General features: G+C 39.8%; 2 protein-coding genes across 2 annotated transcripts; one reads left to right on the plus strand and one right to left on the minus strand.

Moving 5' to 3' along the window:
* The first annotated feature begins 252 nt into the window (after positions 1–252).
* Positions 253–15,251, plus strand: LOC108424126 (von Willebrand factor A domain-containing protein 7-like). Its single transcript, XM_037540783.1, has 17 exons — positions 253–325; positions 2,523–2,704; positions 2,855–3,139; positions 3,716–3,809; positions 3,884–4,000; positions 4,091–4,265; positions 6,771–6,940; positions 7,332–7,444; positions 7,547–7,663; positions 9,903–10,091; positions 10,494–10,620; positions 11,386–11,538; positions 11,642–11,734; positions 11,894–12,150; positions 12,245–12,378; positions 12,837–12,996; positions 14,463–15,251. Exons 2-17 carry the CDS (start codon positions 2,528–2,530, stop codon positions 14,892–14,894), a joined length of 2,793 nt encoding a protein of 930 aa, XP_037396680.1. The 5' UTR covers positions 253–325; positions 2,523–2,527; the 3' UTR covers positions 14,895–15,251.
* A 3,681-nt stretch (positions 15,252–18,932) lies between these two features.
* On the minus strand, positions 18,933–24,994 carry si:dkeyp-121d2.7 (zinc finger and SCAN domain-containing protein 22). Its single transcript, XM_017692073.2, has 4 exons — positions 24,047–24,994; positions 23,598–23,788; positions 22,921–23,002; positions 18,933–21,989 (listed from the first exon to the last, which is right to left on the minus strand). Exons 1-4 carry the CDS (start codon positions 24,336–24,338, stop codon positions 21,124–21,126), a joined length of 1,431 nt encoding a protein of 476 aa, XP_017547562.1. The 5' UTR covers positions 24,339–24,994; the 3' UTR covers positions 18,933–21,123.
* Between the last annotated feature and the right edge of the window lie 7 nt (positions 24,995–25,001).

A 25,001-nucleotide genomic window follows, 5' to 3' on the forward strand; every position in this document is an offset into this window, starting at 1 on the left:
ATAGATTTACTGTATGCCTGTATGTAAAGTATGTATTTTGTGTAAATGTGTATAAAGAGGTCATAGTCCCACATAATCCCATGCTATTTCATTTTTCAGCATTTGTTTCCTGCTTAAATGTGTGTGTGTGTGTGACATGGATCACAGCTACTCATTAACTGGACATGTGCATTGACTTTTTTATTGCTAACAGTGCACGCTCAATTATGCCCCTGTGTGCAGGACTGCATCATGTGCCACTTCATAGTCTGAAAGAACTTCTGAGCATCATCACGACAACTTCAAAGCCCCTGATCGTCAGACCTTCATCTTCATCTTCCTAAAGGTAGGACTGCATAAAGGCAACAGTGATGTGTTATAGTTAGTGGTGTGCGGTCACACATGAATATGAGCATATATCATTATACCTGTGAATATGTTAAATGTATATTAAAACGGATGTATTGTGTATTTTGTTCCTCTAAATTGAACTAAAAACAGTTATAGACTAAAATATTGCAGTAGAACTGTTTTAGGCTAATAGATTATAGTAAAACTGCTATAGACTAAAACATCACAACAAAACTTTTATAGTGTAGTAGATTATAGTACAATATGTTATGAGGTAATACAGTATAGTAACACTGTTATAGTCATAGGTTAATTGATTATAACTGTTATAACCTAATAGATTTTAGTACATCTATATTAGAATTACAGTAATTGTCATCAGATTCTGAAGTTATGTTTTGGTTCTGTCACCATTATCTTATGGAGATACAGAGAGATAGTGAAAGTAATTGTTACTTAATTAACTCTTAATTGAGATGAGACTGTCTTTACTAATAAAGCAAAGATGCCTTTTCCTGAAGATATGTATTCATTTACGTGTACAAACATATCTTCACTCATTTAAATGAAAGACCTGCCAATGGCACTGTGTAAAAAAGGATTATTTTCATTTATGTCTAATCGTTTTCTTATCTGATCATTTGTTAGTATTAGGGATGCCAGTTTTTCTTCTCCAGTATTGATACTGATACTGAAACCTTGAATACTGGCTATATTTAAAGTACTGCCTGTATTGAAACAATTCACTTAAGATGACCATTAAAAAGTTGGCTATCATGTTCAAACTATTCAAACAGTCTACTACCATACAGTAAGAATTACACAGCTAACAACATCACAGCAAACGGCATGAGAGAGTGCTATTGGATCAGATTTATTATTTTTCTCATCTGATATCAGATGTTTCTGTGGATACAGACCGGATACCGATACCTGTATCAGATCAGTGTCATCTCATATTATTGTAAAGGGGCTGTTCATTTGATTAGGTTGAGTGCCTAATTGAGGAAGCACTGTGTTTAGAAATAGGCTGAGCTTCAAGGCCACAGACTTACCATTAGCAAACAAGGAAACTCTGACTAAAAGACACGAAGCAGGAACTGAAGGATGCTTACAGGAAATGCTTAGCTTTGAGAACATTGAATATTTAATCACTACTATTTATCTTTAGTGCTGTTTTCCCAACTGTTTTATTCAACTGTTGAACAATATAAACAATAGTGTTGAATAAAACTCAGAAACATTAAGAAAAATAACACTAAAGATAAATAGCAAAAAAAAGCACTTCTGTTGATATAAAATTAAAATTGGCCAAACTTAAATCTGCTACCACATTCACAGCACAACTCACTGAAGTTCAGTCACCTTGATTAACTAGTGTTAATTTAATATATTATAGTCCAACATATCTTACTTGATTTGATTTAAAAGTGGTCTGTTAAGTGCATTAAGCAAAATAAAGAATGTAAGCAAGGGAAGACAGATAGAATGAGAAAGGGACAGCCATGCCCAATATGCAAATGATGGAGCGAGTAGCCAATAAAATCTTGACTCCTGCGCCAATCTCTCCAACTCATAATGACAACAGACTAATCTAAAGGTCAGTATGATGATTCACCTCAAAGATTGCATTTGATTACATAAAATTATCAAGAAGATTTCCCATAACTCAAAATAGCTGAGTAATGTGAGATATTTTAAGTACAGCAGACTTAATATACCTTCAGGTGAAAATCCCATGAAGCCTAGAAAAACACAATTCATTCTCTTTTATTTGACTTGGTAGACTGGCTAATTTAACGTTTGATATGGTTGCATTTTTTCAATGCTAATGCTTCGAGTAGATTTTAAAAGGTTTAGGGTCAGTTCAATAAATATGAACTTGATATTTTTTTAATACATACATTTTTGTGTGTGTACAGAAAGACAGATCATCATGGCCCATAGCCTACAGCTATTATCCTGTATTCACTTTTGGTTTTTGTAGTAGTTTTGTGATATTGTGTGCTGGTTTATTTTTGGGTTTACCTCTTAACTGCTGCGAGAATGATTATCCTGTCCATGTTCCAAAGATTTTAGCATTTGCATTTAGGCATTGTGTCTTGCTTTGCTGAGCTCCATTATGTCACACCCAGCAAAATCAGGACTGCATGATTCTATTTTTGATTCTATGTTCTTGTTTTTACTAACAGGACAGATGGCATACTCATTGCTCTTCCTTTGTGCCCTGATTGGCTGGTCCCAGGCATTTCTGCCCTCGCTGGACATTGAAAGCCTAACTCATGAGGACATCACAAAGCAGGCACTGCTCGAAGTAGCAATGGATGCTTGTAGAGAGGAAGCACAGAAAGACGGACAGACCTTTAATCCACCAGTGAGATCATATAGTTCATTTATATATGACAGCCTATAGCAGTTGTGAAAAAGGCTAATGTGTATTTGATTTCTTTGGTGTGTGTGTGTGTGTGTGTGTGTGTGTGTGTGTGTGTGTGTGTGTGTGTGTGTGTGTGTGTGTGTGTGGTAGGCCCTCCTGAACCCGGACAGCCTGCTGCATGCCTGTTTAGGTGTGTCGGAAGATGCAGATCTGTCATCCTCAAAGTTCCAGGAGCTGCTAAATGAGATCATTACTGAGAACATTTTAATTGACAGAGACCAGGCCTTCAGTTCTGTCCACCACTTCAATGATGAAGCAATTGAAAAAGGGCGGGATATCATTACTCAGGGCGTTTCCGTCGTCAAAGCCAACCTACAGCAAGGCAACCTGGAGGCAGCTAGACGGGCACTTGGGGCAGTCACCCATACTCTCCAGGTGAGAAGTAATGTCTGGTCTTCATGATTGAAGAAACTGTATCAAGAAGAATTTGTGAGTAGCTGTAACTGATTTCTTCATTCTCAGATGTTCCACACACAACCTAGAGATAAACAACGCAAGACCGAGTGAACACACACTAGGGGGCAGTAAGCACACTTCCAGGCCTATCCATGGCAACCTTATGGTTCCCTAACCTCCAGCCTATGACTGCCCCAAGTGTATGGCCAAATGTTCGTCAACACCCCTTCAAATTAGTGGTCTTGGCTATTTTAGCCACAGCCACTGCTAATAAGTATGTAAAACCACACATACAACTATGCAATCTCCATAGACAAACACTGGCAGTACAATAAGGCATACTGAAGAACTCAGACTTCCCAAAAGAGAGGGGGCTGTAACAGCTAAAGGAGAAGGACAGTATTAATGGCCATGGTTTGGGAAAAGATGTTCTGCAAACAAATGTAGATACAATGTTTGTATGTCCACATAATTGTAGTGTATTTATTATATTTTTGCTCCTTCTGTTTCTCAGTGTGCTGAACACTCTCTGGCTTCATGTTTTGTTGTCTGCAGGATTTCTACAGTCACAGTAACTGGTTTGAGCTGGGAAATCTGGACCCTTACCCAAACTTACTGCGCCCTGACCTTCCACTCCAGAACCTTGCAGGTGTGTGTATGAGACCATATGTGAATATATGTGTATGTTACCACATAGTCTGAGAAAGTTCTATTTCTGTTTAGATGCAAATACCCCAACCTGTAATGACTGTCAGGAGAGGGTGTGTCCTAATGTTATTCTACCAGAGATACTCAGTAAAAACACACTGACCTCAGGATACCTGATCTCTACACCACAAGGTACGACCCACAAAACACACACAAACACTGTTTACAGCTTCACTGGTGGAGCAAGTTTGGAGTTATTTTGTATTCTCTCTCTCTGTTTAGGTAAATGTAACCATGGTGACAGGACCAGGGGTGGGATCAGCAAGGACTTTTTCGGTGATGATCTGACCCCAGATGGGACTGACCCTCACCTGGCTGCTTCTAGCACTGCAATTCAAGCCACTACAGACATTCTGCAGGACATCCGTATCGCATTCGGAAACATAGTGTTCTTACGGTATACACTTCTCTGTCCTGTAGATACATTAAAAACTTACAAAACATACAACAACATACAATCACATGCTCACACATACAGATAGTGAAGAAAAAAAACTTTTTTTTACAAAAAAATACAAATATACAAATGTACAAGTGTACAAATGTAAAATGTACAGTATATTGCCAAAAGAATTCACTCACCCATCCAACTCGTTGAATTCAGGTGTTACAATCAATTCCATGGCCACAGGTGTATAAAATCAAGGCATACAGACTGCTTCTACAAACATTTGTGAAAGAACGGGTCGATCTAAGGAGCTCAGTGAATTCCAGTCATGAAATTTCCTCACTACTAAATATTCACATGGAATCACATGGATGCCTCCAGCGCTCACTGGAGCAGTTTGCAGCTGAGTGTGAAGCGGTTGGTATGCAGATCAGCACCTCCAAATCCATGATCGTAGCCCGGAAAAGCCCACTCCAGGTAAAGGGAAAGGACTTGCCCCAGGTGGAGGAGTTTAAGTATTTCAGGGTCTTGTTCACGAGTGATGGGAAGAGGGATTGTGAGATCGGCCGCAGGCTGGGACAGGCAGTAGCAGTAATGTGGTCACTGTATTGGACTGTAGTAGTGAAGAGGGAGCTGAGCCATAAGGCAAAGCTCTCTGTTTACCGGTCGGTCTACATCCCGACCCTCACCTATGGTCATGAGCTGTGGGTAATGATCGAAAGAATGAGATTGCGAATACAAGTGGTAGAAATTAGCTTTCTTCGCAGGGTGGCGGACTACGCTCTATTTGATAGGGTGATTAGCTCGGCCATCTGGGAGGAGCCCGGAGTAGGGCTGCTACTCCTCCGTATTGAGAGGAGCCAGCTGAGGTGGTTCAGGCATCTGATTTGGATGCCCCCTGGACGCCTCCCGGTAGGGGTGTACCAGGCACGGCCTGCCGGAATAAGGCCCTGGGGTCGTCCTAGGACCTGCTGAAGGGATTACATCTCCAAGATGGCATGGGTGTAGCTTGGGGTCTCTGGGAATGAGCTGGAGGGAGTTGTCATCTGGCGTAGGCCACGTAAAATGACAGAGCAGGGTCAGCGGATGCTGAGACACATAGTGTGCAGAGGTCACCAACTTTTTGCAGAGTCAATCACTACAGACCTCCAAACTTCATGTGGCCTTCAGGTTAGCTCAAGAGCAGCGTAGAGAGCTTCATGGAATGGGTTTCCATAGCCAAGCAGCTGTATCCAAGCCTTACATCACCAAGAGCAAAGTGTGTAAAGCACCGCCACTGGACTCTAGAGTAGTGGAGACGTGTCCTCTGGAGTGACGAATCGCGCTTCTCCATCTGCCAATTCAATGGTCCAGTCTGGGTTTGGCGGTTGCCAGGAGAACAGTACTTGTCTGACTGCTTTGTGCCAAGTGTAAAGTTTGGTGGAGGGGGGATTATGGTGTGGGGTTGTTTTTCAGGAGTTGGGCTCGGCCCCTTAGTTCCAGTGAAAGAGGCTGTTAATGCTTCAGCAGACCAAGAGATTTTGAACAATTTCATGCTCCCAGCTGTGTGGGAAGAGTTTGGGGATAACCCCTTCCTGTTCCAACATGATAAAGCAAGGTCCATAAAGATATGGATGAATGAGTTTGGTGTGGAAGAACTTGACTGGCCTGCACAGAGTCCTGACCTCAACCTGATAGAACACCTTTGGGATGAATTAGAGTGGAGACTGCAAGCCAGGTCAAACATCAGTGTCTGATCTCACAAATGTGCTTCTGGAAGAATGGTGAAAAATTCCCATAAACATCCTCCTAAACCTTGTGGAAAGCCTTCCCAGAAGAGATGAAGCTGTTATAGCAGCAAAGGGTTGACTGACATCATATTAAACCTTATGGATCAAGAATGGGATGTCACTCAAGTGCATATGCATGTGAATATGTATGTTGAAATTGTAAGGTTTAATATTGAGGAAATGGAAAACACAGTTTGTTTTGTTTTACTTAATCTTGGAAGCATGGTATCTGCATATGTCTGCTTATTTACTTAAGCGACATAGCATTAGACAGAGTGTGTTATCACAGACACTATCACAGGTGCCGACTATCCCAGTTATGATGTTATTCATAGTAACATATGACCTTGAACATTCTGTTGGTTTTAATAGAACAGTTCTGCAAAGTAAAGAAAACAGTAAAGAGGCTATGAATATTGTTTCAAATATATGTTTTTAATTTTATAAATTCCTTCTGCCAAAAACGTTGTTCCAGCATCTTAGAATAAAGTGATCATGCAACTGGTGGCCAGTGAAAAAAGACAGTGTGAGATAAGGGCTAAGATGGGGATAAGAGATAAGATGGGTTAAGGGCTGAACCAGACAAGACTGGTTGAAAGGTCTGTTGATCTACATAGTCTAAACTGGTAATCTAAACAATTCAAAAGAACATTGCAGTTAATCACTAAACCAATGATTCTGGCAATAACTCTCTCTCTCTCTCTCTCTCTCTCTCTCCCTTTCTGTCTCTTTACGTCTTTTACAGTATGTTGGGTATTACTCGTTCAAAAGCACTCTGCTTCGTCATTGATACTACTAGCAGTTCGTCTGATGACTTCGCAGAGGTACAGAGACTCATCGTGAAAATCATAGATGATACCAGAGGAACTCCAAACGAGCCTTTCCTGTACATCTTAATTGAATTCAATGACCTTGGTTAGTGGGAATATTTGTAACAGATACTTTCAAATTATGTCAAAAACAGAAAAACATCAAAAATGGAGACATTTCATAGCTGTAACAGTCAACGATGGCCTTTGCTGAAGTTATTCATATGTGATATCTGAAAATTTTTTCCTATCAGTTTTGTCTTTGTTTGTTCTCATGAATACATACCTTTTTATACAGTAAGTATAAAGCCAAAAGAGACTGTGTGTAAATTTGAAGAGGCTATATGTGCTGGAAGTATATTAAATAACAAAAAATCTCAATACTTGTTTCAACTTAAAGTATGTGTTACACATACAGCATTTAAAATAGTGTGTGTGTGTGTGTGTGTGTGTGTGTGTGTGTGTGTGTGTGTGTGTGTGTGTGTGTGTGTTTGTAGAGGTGGGACCAGTGACCGGTACCAAAGATCCAGAGGAAATGAAGCGGACTGTCAACATTCTTACAGTTGATAGAAGCAGAAACATTCCAACTTTATTTTTTTCTGCAATGCGTGTAAGAGAGTGGAGCCGTGTGCATGATGATGTGTTAATTTTATCGGTCTGTAATTGCAAATTTTATTAATTTCATGAATGTTTTTTATTTACCCCCAACCAGCTGGCCCTCATAACTGCCCCTCCTTCATCAGACATCTTTGTGTTCACAAGTGCCTTTCCTAAAGACACAGAACTACAAGACACTTTGATCTCACTCATCGAAAGCACCAGATCTACGGTGAGTCTATCAACCACTCTGACATCTGCTTTTGCTACAATGTCAAGTTTGTAACAACAGAAAAAAACATTTTTGGTGCTATATAAAACCATTTTCAAAAAAGGTTTTATATAGGACCATGTACAACACATTCTCTACCAATGTGAAGAATCATTTCACCATGCAAAGAACCACTTAAGCATGCAAATGGTTGTATTTAGAACTTAAATAGAAACAATGGGCCTTGAGAAAGGTCTTAAGGTAAAAAGTCTGTCAGATTCATGATGTGTTCTTAAACCACAGACCTGTTGACACCTTTGCGTTCTTAAGTGAGTGTAGATTCTGTTCTTACCTAAGATCAAATTCCATATAAGAAAACATTAGTGAATATCAGAATCTTCATAAAAACTTTGTAAGTGGGTTTTTATGAAGAATTTCAGTCACACTTTATTTGGTGGGTCCCCTATAGATGCTCTACAGACACCTAAATCACTAACAAACTTTCTGGTGATATTCAGTAGATTATCAACAGTAGTATGGTTATGGTCAGAGTTAGGAGTAGGTGTAGGTTTTGCCTTGAGGTTAAGGTTAGAGTTAGGTTTAGGGCTAGGTACAGATTTGATAAAATGTTTCATGCTGAACTTGAAGTTCAGTTACATTTGATAGATATTTAGTTGAATGTTTGTTTAAGACTGACTGAGCATTTACAAAACATCAAGTCACAGTTAATAGATATTTAGTTGAATGTTACTTAAAGATATACTGAGCATTAATAAAGCATCCACAGTGAACCATCCAAGTAAAGTGTTACCGAAATTTCTTCTTAACAATGATTAGTAAATGAGACTCATTGCTTTTACCAAAGAATTCAGATTCATTTCCCATGCATATAAACAGGCTGTAAATGTGCTAGGCAGAAAAAGTAACTGCCATCACTGGAAGACTCTCATCAAACACAGCCTAATGAGCTGAGATAGTATTATTAACTTTGCATATGTTTGTCTTGTTTGTATGGTTGAGGCCCACCACTTCTCTTAAGCAGAACTACCACAGTAATAGGGCTGACAGATCTGCCTTGAGGAGCAACTGTGTAATCTTTAGTTAATTTAGTCCTCCAGCTTTTCGCCAGTTAGCTAACACAAAGTCATGGAAAAAAGAAAGCACACACTCCTTCAATTCTATGTTTTTTATTTAACAGGGCCTAAATAACAATTATGCAGTCGTCACCAACTTCTATAAATAAATAAATTAACTCAGGTTACAAAACAACAGCAGATCTCAATATTTACTCTTTTTTCCAAAAAGGAAACTGACTCAGAAACCAGATGAGAAAAAATAAGCATACTTCCACAATGAGACTTATTAGCTGCTAGGTGTTACCTATCAAATGCATGAGATCAGTTAATCATCAGGAAGTGTGACTCTCTCTATAAAAGCAGAACTTTTGGCAGTTTGGTCTTCTTCAAGTGTGTGTCCACATCTGGCCAATAAGAAAGGACATCAGCCATGACCTCATGACATGAAGCCACTGTTGCTGCTCAATCTGGCAAGGATTATAAGATCATCTCCAAACAATTTGAAATTCACCATTCTACAATGGGAAAGACTGTTTGCAAAGGGAAAGTCTTGAAGAGGGTTACCAGTCTTCCCAGGAGTGAACCTTCCAGCAAATTCAGTCCAAGGTCAGAACATTTAATGCTAAAGATAAAAAGAGCTGCATCACATGATCTACAGGCCTCTGTAAGCACATTAATCTTTGTCATGCTATGTTTATGTTCATGGTAGCACAATTAGAAAAAGACTGAACAAGTATGGCAACAGGACAATGATTTCAAGAATGGCAGCAAATTGGCATCTGAGTGTCTAAAGAAGAAAGAACTCAAGGTTTTGGATACGCCAAGTCAAAGTCCAGATCTTAAGTTCAAAGAGGACCATGCAATTGTTATTTAAGTCGTAATAAATAAAAACAGGTAATTGAAGGAAGGTGTGCTTTCTTTTTCTCATCACTCTAGATAGATTGGTACATAGGTAGAACAAGCGATGAATCCATTGATCAGTCAATTTAAATATTTGAATCCAGTAACTTCAAAGCATTTTGAACACTTCTTTCAGTGTAAGAAATGAATTACTAATTGATCATTTTTTTAGTTTATTATAAGTAGTTTATTATAATAACTGAACTTGAGCTAACAGCATGTTGTGTGTTTGCATGTGATGGTTTGTTTGTCTGACTGTGTGTCTGTCTGTCTGTGTGGGACAGGTAATGCTCTTGCTGACTAATGGTCTAAGCAGAAGAAGGATGAGGAGGAGGAGGAGTGCACTGACAAACCCAACCAACTCTATTTACCAGCAGCTGGCTCAACTCTCAGGTGGACAGGCCATCGAGGTCACCAAAGATACATTTCCACTGGCCACTACGGTCATTGAAGACTCAATTACATCTTTAATGGTGAGGAACTTGTAATCTTTCATGTACCCCTTCTATTAATCTCTCTTTCTCTCTCTCTCTCTCTCTGCATATATATGTATGCAAGAGTATATCACTGCTGACGAAAGAAAACCTTGTATTTACAAAATAATAACTTTACAGGAAAAGGAAAAAACCTACTTTACTTTAATGTAAGTCAATGGAACCAGAATTTATTCCAAGTCATTTTGGGCCATTTCTTTGGTCCAATCTTCATGAAATTTTTTAACAATGTAAAGGGCAACAGGCATTTTCACATTATGTCAAAAACTGAAAAACATAAAAAATTTTGATTTTCTTCGGACAGCAGTGATACGGTACATATTTTTCAGTTGCATCATCACTGCATCGTCAATTTTTTCCTCCTGGCTCTGTTTTCTTCAGGTGACTCTGCTCCAGGTTGAATCCACACAGCCTGATACTTTTATCTTCTTGATGGATCGAAGGCTTCAGAATGTAACCTTATATATCACAGGGCTGTCGACCAACTTCACACTGCAGAACCCTGCAGGTAACACACACATTTACACAGACACAGCTACACAGCTATAGCCAGAAGATTACCTTTTAATGAGGCTCACATAGTAATTTGATCTACTAGTTCTAATTTAAAATGGCTTATTTTTATTTAAAATGCTTGTTTCAGGAAAAATTCATATATAGATATCAGCTTCACTGTGTATGTTTGTCTTAGAAACTATTTCTAACCATTCTATCATAAGCCTATAGATTAAAGTGTCTTTAAGATTATTCTAAACATACATTTAATCAAACAATTGACTGATGTGTCAAGTGTACTTGAGTTCTGTGCAAAAGACTCTCTCATTCAGCATCTAGAAAAAGCAGAAAACATACATTTAACAGAATATTACACAGAAGCCCCAACAACCAAATATAATATGAAATCTATTCAGTATTTACTGTGTTCACTGTTTACGTTTATTGTGGGTTTCATTAATTTCAGGGCACTTGTTTTCAACTTTTCAAAGAAAACTGCAGGGATATTTTTCCACACCTCCAAAGTTCAGTTTTAGACATTGGTTGCACTTTGTGCTTCTCCATGTAATCCCAAACACACTCAGTGATACTGAGGTCTGTACTTAGAGGTGGTCAGTCCATTGTTCTGAGAACACCAGAAGCTTCCTTGTTTTATTTGCAAACTTTCTTCTTTCTTTGTCTCAGAAATGGCCAAATGAAGGTGGTCTCTTGCACAGTACCTTATATTCACAAAAATGCATTCTTACCAAACTCTGCTTCAATATGTGCTGTGTTTCAGGTGTGTCTCAGGATAATACAGCTGGATCAGGCCCTCTGGCTTCAGTGTCTCTAGTGGGGAATCTATATAGGGTGTCTCTGAATGAAGGGAACCTAACAGGCAGATGGCAGATCACTATAAGATCTCCTCAGGCTTACTCTCTCAGAGTCACAGGTATATACTGAAATAAGTTCCTGAAGACTGTGATTGATTTTGGTATTATGGGTATGTTATTATGCAGCATTGTGGGATAATGGTCAAACATGTTCATCTGCAGGACGCAGTGCTCTGAATTTTATGTCCCAGTTTATTGAAGAGTTTGGTGGACCACATCCTGGATTTGCTCCAATATCAACCAGGCCCCCTGCAGGTAAGCCTGCCTACACTCCATATGAAACGCCCTGTGGTCATCATTCTGATAACTCTGTGGACTCTATACTATGCTCTTTAAAAGAAGGTTCTTCAAGGGTTCTTTAGTGAAGAAAATGATTATATCATTCTCTTAAGACTTTCTGTGCTTGTGTTTCAGGTCAGAATGCAACTCTCCTGATAACAGTATCAGGTGTTGATATGCTCTTTGGACTGGAAGTCGGCCTGGTCAGCGCAGACGGAGAGCTTCTGAGGAACACTGGTGTAACAAGACTGAGAGATGGGAGATATCTTGTCAGAGCGCCTCACCTCCCTGATGTTCCTTTCACTCTTGTGCTGATGGGACAGGAGGCAGATGGACGGCGCTTCCAAAGGCAGTCGAGCACTCAGATCCAGGCATCACAGATCACAGTGCAGGTCTGGAGCTACAGCAGTGTAAAGGAAAAAGCATACATGGTGTAAATCATCATATATTATTTACTTATGTTCCTGTCTTGTTTGAATCTGACAGATCCAGAGGATGGTTATCTTGGCACCAGGTGAGTCCATATCTGTCCCTTTCACTGTGGAAACTCGTGAAATCGAAGGCATCATTGCTATAAGTGCCCGGGATGATCAAAGATTTGTGGCCACGGTTAATAACAGGTAAATAGTTTAGCTAAAACAAAACAGACCATTATTTTGTCTCTTAAAGGAATGTTTTTCAACTAGTCTTTGTGTTCTGCATCTGTAGCATATGATAACCATAGACAAAACTTTGCCCCACTTTTTATAACATGTATAATAGAAGCCAATGTGAAAGCATATTGGCACCTGCCCATTTGCTTCTGTTGTATGTGTTTTGTGTGAACATGTTTTCTGTTTTTTTCTAAGTAAAGGGGGTTGCATTAAAATTGTTGTCTGTTATAATCAACTGTATCTTACATACGCAACATATACACATTAGACTGAAAAGCTCTAGAGTATGGAGGAACTAGAGTAAACATATACACACATGTAAATACAAATTATAAATATGATTTTACTAGTTGTTGTTTTTTAATTGAAAGTCCTAGGATAAATATGCATATGTTTAGAGCTAACTGTGTATCTTTTTATTACAGTTTAAATGTAAGTGCAGCAGGTAACACTACTGGCGTAGTGAGTCTTTTCATTCCCACTGGAACTCTATCAGGGATCACCTCAGTCGTGACCATAGAAGCTGAATCAACTGCAACTCGTCAATCAAACTTCGCCCTCCTCCGTGTATTGGTCACGCAAAAGGTAAATAATATGACAAACTCTCTATATAAAATACTACTTATAATAAAAGAGAGGAATTTTTTTTAAGTTACAATTGAACAAACCAGCATTACTGAGTCAGCATGCCCTGCTGCGGGTCACACTGTAAAGCCTAAAATAATAATTTCCAAAAAATTTCAAGGGTTGGATTTCGGAGGGGATTTTTTGGACCATGTCACACATCTTTAGGTATACAAAACGCACAGGGTCAAAAAGAAGATCTGGCTCGATGTTTAGGTCAAACTCACATCCACGGAAGACTATGTTTTGACTGAGTTCTCTTTGAATACTCCCTCAACACGCAGTCAACAGATTCTTCCGCTCGGGAAAGGGGTCTGAAGCATAACCGATGTTTGTGTGTATTTACACATTTCCACCAGCGAGGTCTCCAAATCCCCATAACTTACATAGTGTAGCCTTAATCAATAAACAGCTCATTTGTCACAAACAGCAGCTTTACACAGTATAATATAGTAAATAAACAAAATACAGTCAATAGAGGAAAGAGTACAATAAAATGAAAAATACACTGTGACGAAAACCTTATATCTCTGGCATTGTTCATATGGGAGGAAAAACACATTCTTAACTTGTTAATGTTAATATAATGAGATGCCATTCCAAGGCAATTCCATTTGTCCACTCATCATTCACATAATAAAGGGCAGATGGCATTTCCAACTGAAAAAATAAATACAACAAAAAAAGATACAGTATGTTTCGACATGGCCATGATGATTCACTCTACTAATTTTTTTATATACAATAGCTTTTTCAGTATGGATTTAAATATGGCAAACAATTAAACAAATTGTATAAATTAGATGTTTTATTCTATAATTCAAGAATTCTGTGAACATGAGGTGAGTTTTATTTATTAAAAAATAATAAAACACTGTAATTTTCAATAACATTTTCAAGTTTTTCAAATCCATTTTTGAAATACAGTCATATGCAAATGTTCGAACACCCCTGTTCCATGTTTTGTTGACTTTCTAAGTGAAAATAAGCACCCTTTCTTATGACCTGCTAATTATTTTTGAAGCCCTTGAAGTTGTGCAAGACATATTACAATCAATACCTACATCTGTCTGCAACCCTTTTGGTATTATATTGTTGAAAATCTGAGTCCAAAACTTTAAACTGTGATTTCAAGCCTCTGAACACAAATGTATGAAACTTAAGGTTTAAATGTTTAAGGTTTAAATAATAATAAATAAATAAATAATAAAAGAACTAAGATTGAATAAAAGATAATCAATATCTGAATAAAATGAAGGAACAATAATATTCATAAAGACAAAAAGTGAGATTAAAAAGATTTGTTTTGTAACAAGTGCTACAGTTTCTGAATTTATAACATTAATTCCATAATTTTCCATACAAGTCTGCATGCAAATGCTTATTCTGCTGCTTTATGAATGCATTAATGTGTGTATGTTCTGCAGGACATGGATGTCACTCCACCAGTGTGTCGTGTGGTGAATGAAAGTTTGGACTGTCCTGTCCTGTGTGGGAACGCTACATGGGAGGTGACGTTACTCATGACGGATGGTAACGGCACTGGACTCCGGTATCCTCACATATCCATCATCATCCCGGACTCACCCGGACCGCCCACTGCGATCATCGATCAGGTTAAGGATGAAAACGGCTACAACGCAACTTTACTTACCTACAGAGCGTCGTGCTGTGTGACCAAAGTGGAGATTTCTGCTGTGGACGACAAGGGCAATGTGGGCCGGTGCGACTTCAGCATCAGACGGCCCAGCACTACAGGGCCTCCCCAGACCACCAGCAGCCCCTCAAGCAGCCTTAAAATAACTGTATCACTCTGGACTATGTTACTACTGCTAGGCCTCACATCTCTAATGCACTAGTATACATTTAGTGTTCTATACAGATACCAGCACTTTATACACTTGTTTCATTACATACAAGAGAATTACACATACAAACTGAACCCTCCAATGCTATTTAAGCCATGTCAGCTTATATACTCATTCAATGCACTTTCCTGCTAAAACTGGAGTATAATGTAGTACTTTTACTGTATGTTCATAACATTCTGTGTGTTTTGTTTTTCCGAAGAGGTAGAACACCTAATTGTAATTAAGGTCAGGTTATTATTTTTGTTCTTACATTAACTGAGTCCAATTTGGAATTTATACTACCTATATACAGCAAATGTTTTGCACAACCAATATTCTTCTGCACTTTGTGGGCAATTAAAATCTAATCCCCAAAATCTAATAGAATGCAGCTGTAATTGTGTACTTCAAATCAGTAATAATTAGGTATGCACAATATATGTCAGTGCCCAACATATTATTTGCTGATAAAAGGAAAAAAATATATTATTTGTCTATTATTGAAATAATTATGATAAATAACGATGTGCTATTCTTAACTTGTGCACACATTAAAGCATGCAAAGAAGCATGTTTGAAAAACCTTTATGTCTCTGGCATGTTTGGTCACCAGTGGTGGGTATTTCCCTTTTTGTAGACCCACAGTGACCTCTGCTGGCCGCTCCAAGTTTCCCTGTAAGAGTCACTTACAACAATTTTACAGATCTTTTTTTTTTTAACAAATTTTGTATGATTCAATCACTGGGATGTAAACAGACCCGTTCTTAACGGTTCCTTGCAGAGAAATTTACTGGCTCAGCTTTTTTGGGGTGGTGATAGAAACCATATTCACGGAAGTGTCTTAAGAAATAAAATCTTACGTGTTTTCTTCTTTAAAAGTTATGAAAATATATATATATATATATATATATATATATATATATATATATATATATATATAAACTGTTTTCTTAAGAATACTTCTAAAATACCTTACAATATAAAGAGTTGGCAAGGTGAGCATCTAAATTTATTAAACACAGACATTGCCACTGCTACTCCTGCCCTTCCTCATCTATTGCTATCTACCGACACCCACAAATATCAAGTTTTTCAAGGAGAATTTTTTTCCTGCTAGCTATTTCTTCCGCAATCATCTGCAAGTCTTGTTTGCTATTTTTTTAAAAGCTTGGTTTAAAGCTTTTTTCCTCCTATTAACTATATTAATTACACTACATAACAAAAATAACACTACTAATTCAAAATGCATCTTGTCTTATTTATGGTAATGGTAATTTATGGTAATTTATGGGCTACATAAGAAAATGAGAATTTTCTTTAATCATAAGGAAATAGTTACGAACCTCTGAAGAGAATGTTTGAGAACTCTTTTTTTTTTTTAACTGCGTTTAAGAAATGAACTTCTCATGAACTTCTTAGTGACAGGAGTCACAAAAATATAGCCATTTTTTACTATCTAATGAGTTAAACCTACACAAACCTACAGTTTTATGTCATGATGATAATGCTTATAAAACAGTGGTACACTTAAAAAAAAAGGTTTTATCTGGGAGCTATTTTGCCTCACAATACTCTGCAGGTACCTTCAAGAATAACACCAAGAATAAATTAAAGAAATACGCAAAGATTTCTCTCAAAACTATCATAACACAGTGTTTTAGGCATCAGGCAGCATATTTTTAACAACTTCATGTAAAAACCTTCTGTGAGGTACCTTTATAAGCTTTATAATGCTTTGAACATGAATTATGTAAACATTTTGAAAAATTTATGAAATCCTCTTTTAAGGCAAGTAATGTGGTTTACTGATGTGAATTCTAACAGGAAACCGAAAACTTCTGTCACAGGCTTCATTCAGTTTGTTTTTAATTAACATTAACATTAACATCTCCCTTCTAGATTTATGCAATTTTTAATACATTTTTACTGTGAATGATATTAGAGGCTGTTCAAAATCTGTTTCTCTGCATACCTTGTTACCCCCCTTTTACCCTGTTCATCAATGGGCCCCCACAGGGATGATGGTGCATCTTTCTCAGCACTGCAGTGACACTGACGTGGTGGTGGTGTGTTACTGTGTGTTGCACTGGTCTGAGTGGATCAGACACAGCAGCGCTGCTGGAGTTTTTAAACACATCAGTGTCACTGCTGGACTGGGAATAGTCCACTGACCAAAAATATCCAGCCAATATCGTCCTGTGGGCAGCGTCCTGTGACCACTGATGAAGGACTAGAGGTTGACCAACACAAACTATGCAGCAGCAGATGAGCTGTCGTCTCTGACTTTACATCTCCAAGGTGGATTGACAAGGTAGGAGTGGCTAATAGAGTGGATAGTGAGTGGACACAGTGTTTAAAACTCCAGCAGCACTGCTGTGTCTGATCCACTCGGACCAGCACAACACACACTAACACAACACAGTGTCACTGCAGTGCTGAGAATGATGCACCACCCAAATAATACCTGCACTGTGGTGGTTCTGTGGGGGTCCTGAACGGTGAATTAGAATGTAGCCTACACTCTGAGTTCTATAGGCTTGTATCAGCATTTAACTGTTTTAAATTACAACCTAAAAAGAAAAAAAGAAAAGAAAGTTTTATCTTTTGATTTGATCTTTCTGTTCATTGTGCCAGTTGATCTCAGGTTTCTTTTGCATCAGAAATGTTGGGTACTGATAAAATAGACAAAAACAGTCTATGTGTCTTAATTTAGAAAGTCTCTGGATGTAGGGAAAGTCTACAGTAAGGGAAACACAGGGCCTGTATAAAAATCTGATTACAACATTTTGGAAAATAATTGAAAACTTTCTGATTTGTGAAGTACAATTTATTTTCCCATCCCTCATACTGTGATTATGAGTAAACTGTATTGTTTAATAATGGCATTTTCCACTGGATTATTGCACTAATTACATTATAATAAAGTATATAATAATAAAGTATACTATTTTAAAAAACACTGTGGTGTCTAATTTTTTTTCTGAATAAGTATAACAGGTGATTCTGTTCAAGGTTGAGCTATTTTATTGATATAATGTACTTGAATGGCTCTTAACATTTGTCCTGATTTTTGCCTGTCAAATAAAGTCCTTTACTGTATAATACTATTGCTTTGCTTTTCTAGCAAAACATCACTCACAAATGCAAATTCATAATTATAAAACATTCCTTCTGATTTCTAGCTGAGCCAGAGCAGTTGAAAATACTATGACTTGCAAGAATCCCAAAAATGTTAAACTGTCCATTCTCCTGGTATCTCACATTAGTGATAACTATTTTTTCTTTCTCTCCTGTTTTCATTCACTAGCAGATGATGAGAAATCCAGCTTGGACATTTTCATTATTTATCCAGTTGAAAAGCTTGAAAAAGTTATAATGTGTGTGCAAATTCTGCAGGTCATGGATGTCACTCTGCCACTGTGCTGTGTGCTGAACGAAAGTTTGGACTGCTCTGTCCAGTGTTGGGGTGCTAAGTGGGAGGTGACAGTTCTCATGATGGACACTCATGGAACTGGAAGAAAGTATCCCCATGTATTAGTCACCGCAGACAAGCCCAACAACTAGACATTCTACTCTAAGGTCTTGCTGTTTGAGGATGAAAATGGTTGCATTGCGATTTTGCTGACCTACAGAGCGTCCTGCTGTGAGACCAATGAGATTTCTGCTGTGGACAACGAGGGCAATGTGGGCCGGAGCGACTTCAGTATCAGATGGTCCAGCACCATAGGGGCTCCTCAAACCACCAGCAGGCCCTCAAACAACCCCTCCAACAGCCCTAGAATAAGTGCATCACTATGGACTGCTGTACCACTGCTAGCCCTCACAGCTCTAATGCTCTATTATATGTTTAGTGCTGGTTTCTAACCACTAACATTGGTGCAGAAATATGCATTAAAAAATTTTGTTGCAGAATATGACTGCCCCACCCCCCCGTAAGCCATGGACATTTAAGGGGTTAAGTATGACCTTAGACTGACTTGTGTGTGAAATAATTTTTAAAAAGTTATACTTTTATGCAAGCTAAAATCAAATGTTGTATGCAAAAAATGTTCTGCAATAAATCATTTATTTTCAATACAATGAAAGGAAAAATGAGACAAAAAGAAAAAACTGATACTTCCATAAACCTGGCCTACAGAACCACTTCTGTTTTTCAGAAACCAGAAAAAAATATGAAATATGGACACAGTACTACGGAAAGAGCCCAGACAACTGTTAAGCTTGATGTAAATTTCTAAAGCAGAAGACAATTTGTCACTGTTCAAAGAATGACAAATGACAAAAAAAAAAAAACACAACCAGACACGTTTAGGTTCTGTATGCAAAACTCAGGTCACAGTTTGGTTCAAAATAAAAAAAATCTGAGAACTTTGTATACATGCAATTGTCCTTTCTTGAAAACCTGCAGGATCTTGTTTGAAACACAATCTAATGAAATGCTTTACATGGATAAAATATTTAACATAGATGCATGTTGGTAGTTCTACATTGATATGATGATGGAAGCACAGATGAGGCCCTAGTTTTGTTTTATGGAATGAGCATGAGTTTCAGTTATTTTTGAAATATTTCTACTACAAAAAAAAACTTAGATCATTCATGGTTGAAGATCACCTGCAATTTGTATTATGTCCATAGGTATGAAAAGTGTAGGCTGCAAATGCTCTAACTGGCGAGTTCTGCTGAAGAAAGAAAATGAGAAACAGACTGAATGAGAAATGGCACTGATGTACTTAAGATCCCTTTATGAATCATAATGCATAAGACAGTGCAGTCTGTCGATGACAAATGGTGGCTGTGCCAAGTCAAATACTGTTCTTCATTGGCTCCTGCGTGATGTTTTAATTGAGATGTTTAACATATTCTTTGACCTCTTGAACTGTAGGAATCCTTTAGTGGGTCCAGACTTCCACTCCTCACTTTTGCAACTACATCAATTACATAGTAATTTTTTAGTAGTTACTTAGTAATTCATAATAGGTAACGGATAATAAGCCTTAAGGTGAAGCGAGATTGATTAAGGTTCACCACTAATAAACCTAGGGTCAGTCTCCCAAGTCTAGATTAGCAAGTCTGATCATAAAAGAATTTCCAACAGTGATACACTGCTGGCACTGCAATGTGGACCAGATTTAATGTAGCAGTCAGTAAAGCACAGTGAGTAAGTCTTAAACCTGCCACATGGCAGACCAGGGTTTCCATTCCCCACCTGGGCAAAAACAGTATGGTACATTAATAAAAATTTTTGGCCAAGACCCCATTCACCTGCTTCTCTATAGCACGATCAACATGGGGCTAGATTTACATGAGGATGGAGAGAAATTGCCATTTTTACAGAAAAAATTTTACATGTTTTTCAGTGATTTTACTCCTAACCAAATGTGCCATGTCAGTCATTCTTACAGACACTATGCTCCTGTGCCAGTAAAGATTCCAGCACCTTTTATCTATTCTAAAACCAATCGTATAAATAGGTTATATTAATCTTTAGCCAATAAACATGTTGGTAAAAATGCTACAATATTCTGTGGAATAGGAGTTTTTAAGTATGGAGGGTCTATGAATTGTTGACTCTGCGAATAAAATCAAGCCAATCTGTACTGTCCTACCTCAAATGAACAACTCAGAACATTAAAACATATACAAATTCCAAAAAAAAACATTTTTTGTTTTTATGCTGTTATGTTGACTGCTGGCCATGAATTTCCAAGCTATTAACAATGCTAATGAGCGCATTTACTTAAGACAGTAAGACAGATGGTAAGGGTAAACTGAATGACAGCTAAACCTTTTGACATTTCTACTTGTTCCAGGAGTAAAGGCAGCTTATAAATTAAGTAGTTACTCACATCTCTCATTTATACTGCAAATTTTTATCCCATATGAATTGGTCGTAAACAGGCGACCTGTGGTAAAGTGCCATCATACCACCTCCCCATGAGAATTAATCCTGTCTAAATAGTTTATATTAGGAAAATAAATCACTGAATAAGAGCATCTACCAAATGTCAAATATTAAAGGCTGATACATGTCTGAGAAACTAGCCCCTTATGGTTAACCCCTTAAGCTTCTCCTAAGACTTATTATTCAGTAACTATATGAAAAACAATGCAAAATGAATAAGGTATCATCAAGTTAAAAGGAGTGAGGAAAGGAAGCGTGGAAGCACTCACAAATAAAGGTTAAGAGGTTAAAGACTGAATGGAGCATTAGGGCTATGGTCACATGCTGTTGTCGTCAGGCACTGGAGAAGCACTGATGCCGTTTGAGGTGCTCCGTGTCACTGAACGTCTGGCTGCAGTGGCCACACTGCAGTGGGTTCCTCTCGCCCCTCTCTCCGCTGTGAATCTGCTGGTGCCGCTTCAGGTACTCCACGCGGCTGAAGCGCTTGCCGCAGGCGCCGCACTCATACGGCCTCTCGCCTGTGTGGATGCGCTGATGGCGCTCCAGGTTGCCTAGGCGGCTGAAGCTGCGTCCACACTGGGGGCACCTGTGGGGGCGTTCGCCCGTGTGCACCAGCTGGTGGCGCTCCAGAGAGCGCGAGTGCGTGAAGCGCTTGCCGCAGAGTTCGCAGCGGTGTGGCTGTTCACCCACCTGCACGCACTCATGGCTTTTCAAGCTCCAGGCGTGACTGAATGCCCGGCCACAGACCGAACACTGAAAGGGCCGCTCATCAGCCAGTGGGCATGTGTGGTCTGCGAGGTCTGCAGCAGAGTTAAAGCCTCCACCGCACTGTGGACAAAAATGCAAAGGGTCGGCGCCTTCTTGACCTGACTCCTCTGCCTCATCATCGTCGTTCTGGCTCCCAGTGGCTGACGGGATTTCAGGGGGTTCTGCTTTGTGTGTTGATGGGGGAACGTCCTGTTGAGAGCTGCACAAACCGTCCAGGCCGATAAATTCCACACCTTCAGCTCCGCCCCTGACTTGCGCGGGACTGTCTACAGGAGAACCTGTCTTCTCCCGCTCACGCTCTGCCTTCAGAGCAGTCTCGAGTCCACTGAGCTCATCCTCACTGTTCATAGGTTCTGCTGACAGAGCAGGCGGCTCCTCCCACGCTTCGCCCGCAACTGATCCAGAACCAACAGAGGCAGGATCCAGCTCCCCTGAACAATCCAACAAAAACATGCATGTTACATTGCACAACCAAGAAGAGTTCAGCTCTGGACCTAGATTAGCCCAGCACAGTTTGCCGATTTTCCTGGTCAAAGGACCGGGACACACCAAGCCAACTTAAAAACTCAGGCCAACTATGTGTGAATGATGATCACTTTCCGTCAGTTCACCATTAAGACAGCTCTCTACAGTAGGAGGTAAACAGCTGAATAGCAGAAGTAGTTAAAATTCCTATTCATATTGCTAAAACTTTGCTAATTACACTAGTGATGAAAATGAGGTTATTATCTGTGCATGTGGTTTTCAACCTGTTCAACAAGCTCAACTGGTCAATAAAAGCACTGATAAGGACCAGCTAGAATTAACAATGTCATACACAACTACAGGCATGATTGACCAAGGATGCCCACCAACAGCCTAAAAGCATCCAATAGATGGCTTGGTGTGTCTTGAGCCAAAACACACCTTGTCAAAAATACAGCAGCTACGAACCAGCATTAGTGTTTTAGTGTGTGTTTGGAAAAGTTTAATCAGAAAACTGTGCTGGACTCCATCCGTCTACAAGTGAAAATAGACACCACAGGTATAGTGCATAAAATCAAAATTTTCCAATCTGAACAAGGATCTGGCAGGAATACAAAAACATGTCATAATGTTGTTCAAATCTGCCATACAAATATTTCATTTTTCTCCTTAAAAATCTGACATACAGACATTGTATAATTGACAGTGTGAAATCAGATCTAAAGTTCCATGTCTGGTTGGGAATAAAATACCCCAGAAGGAGTCCTATAGCACACCATTTCCACTGTTCAGCACAAAGCTGCAAGAGCCTGCTTCCCCCACTGTGCACAAACCACTCATACAGCTTCATAATGCCTTGCCTGCCTTCTCTCCCACACACAGCCTCGTGGTGCTCACCGTGGGTAGAGCTGGTCTCAGTCTGGCTCATCTGGAGCGCCTCCTGCAGCAGCCTCAGAGAATCTGACCTGTAGCCCTCCTCCTGCTCACACCGACCAGCAGAGAGAGAGAGCAACAGAGCGCATGACAATACATATGAGGCAATAACGTTTCAGCCTAGTTTTTGTTATGCACCATGAATCGCAGTCTTAAAAGATATACTTCAGCATTTTTCAACCAAAGCTTTCTCTTGTATCTGTATATGGCTGATTACCACAGCAAATAAGAAGCAAATGAGGGAAAAAGAATACCCACCAAGTTACAATACACATGCTGAAGCACTTGCCCATTGCCTTCCATTATAAGTATATTATAATTATCAAGTCCCGAAAGACATGTTGAAATCATTTCCCATGATAATTAAACATATGTTGCAAATGCACCTGAAAAACACTGGAGTAGGTGAGTCTTTTTTTTATTTATTTTTTTTAAAGTTGCACTTGGTTGCATGGTGTAAACTCTTGATCTGTCTTTTCGGCTGCTCCTGCTTTGTTTCGCACCTCTCAATCCTTACTCCATCTCCCTCTTTCTGGATGTCTTGCACTCTCATGCTCCCTCCCCTCCCTCCTTCCTTCCTTCTGTCTCTCCCTCTTATCTCTCCTCGTGAGCTGCTTCCTCTCCTCCGATTGGCTGCTCACCTCCTCTTTAATGCCAGCCACCTCCTTCCTCTCCCCGGAGACACGTCTCCTCTCCTCCTCCTCCTCCTCTCCCTCTCTCGCAGTTGGCAGATGGACTCGGAACACGTCCCTCCTCTCCTCCCTCGCTCCTCCGGCCCCCTCCTCCCACGCAGCAGCACCGCCACCGCTCCACTCCTTCCCCTGCTTGGCTCCTGAGAGGGAGAGAGGGGAGGGGAAGAAAAGGGGAAGAGAGAAACGAGAGGAGATCAGGAGGGGGAGGGAGACAGTGAGAGCAAAGGAGGAGAGGGAGGAGAGAGAAAAGAAAAGCTGAGAACTGAGTGAGGAGTGGGTCGCCATTACAGCTTCTCACTCCATGTTGGCTGTCAGAAAGCTAGAAGAGCAAAGGCAGGAGGCAGAAGTGAACGGGACAGTAAGCTTAAAGCCATGCCACTGAGCTGAGTTGGCCTTACTCGTGTCCACTTTGCGTTTTTTGGCCCCCGGGTCCTCCGAGGCCAGCAGCCCAGCGGCTCGGCGGTTCGTAGCCCAGGCCATGCCATATTTCCTCTCGTTCCTCAGTTTGTTCTCGGTCAGCCGCAGACGCAACTTGAGGGCCTCGTTCTCTTTCCTGTTCAGCGAGATCTCCACCAAGTAGTCGTTGACCGTGTCCTGGAAGAGTTTGGTGATCTCGCACACCGACGCGCGGACCAAGCTGTCCATGACTGCGGTGAGGTGGGCTTGAAAGGTTTTCACAGAATCCGCCATCGTTCCACACTCAAGTCTCTCGGTCAGACTAACTCACTGTTTGCACATATAACCTAACCTACATTAGCTTAACGAGGGAAAAACACAAATTCCCCCCCCCAAAAAACACCCTTCAATGTCAGAGCCTGAGTGAAGCGGGAGCCTGAAAGTTGAAGCTTCCTCACACAAAGTGACACTCAGTCACTCCCAATCTCTCAATCCATCACCCTTATCTCTCAATCTGTCACTCACATTTCTCATATTTACGCGATAAGTCCATTTTAGCATTACTGTGCGGAAGGCTATCTGCTCCGAGCACAGGCTACAGCACTTCAGTCCAGTCTGCGGGTGTAATTTAGCCTCCTAACCTCACTGCTAGACGTTTACAAAGCGCTGTCACTCCAAATGAGCAAGTAAAGTAACTTAGCCTCCCAGCCCTGAGCATAAAACACACACACACAAACAGCTGCTCCTCAGCTTTCAGCACAAAAACAAGACAAAAACCCAACACACGGCGGCTCCGCTTCTCTCGGCGGCTACCAAACGACCTACCGCTTAAAAACACAAACGCTTAAAGCTCTTGGTTGAAGCACAAATGTAGAAAAAAATAATGTGCCACACCGCTACGCGTCGGGTTCACCTCCTCAACTCAAGCGCTCTTCATTCTCGCCTACAATATTGTTT

The sequence above is a fragment of the Pygocentrus nattereri genome, chromosome 8 (assembly GCF_015220715.1).
Source record: "Pygocentrus nattereri isolate fPygNat1 chromosome 8, fPygNat1.pri, whole genome shotgun sequence".
NCBI lineage: Eukaryota > Metazoa > Chordata > Actinopteri > Characiformes > Serrasalmidae > Pygocentrus > Pygocentrus nattereri.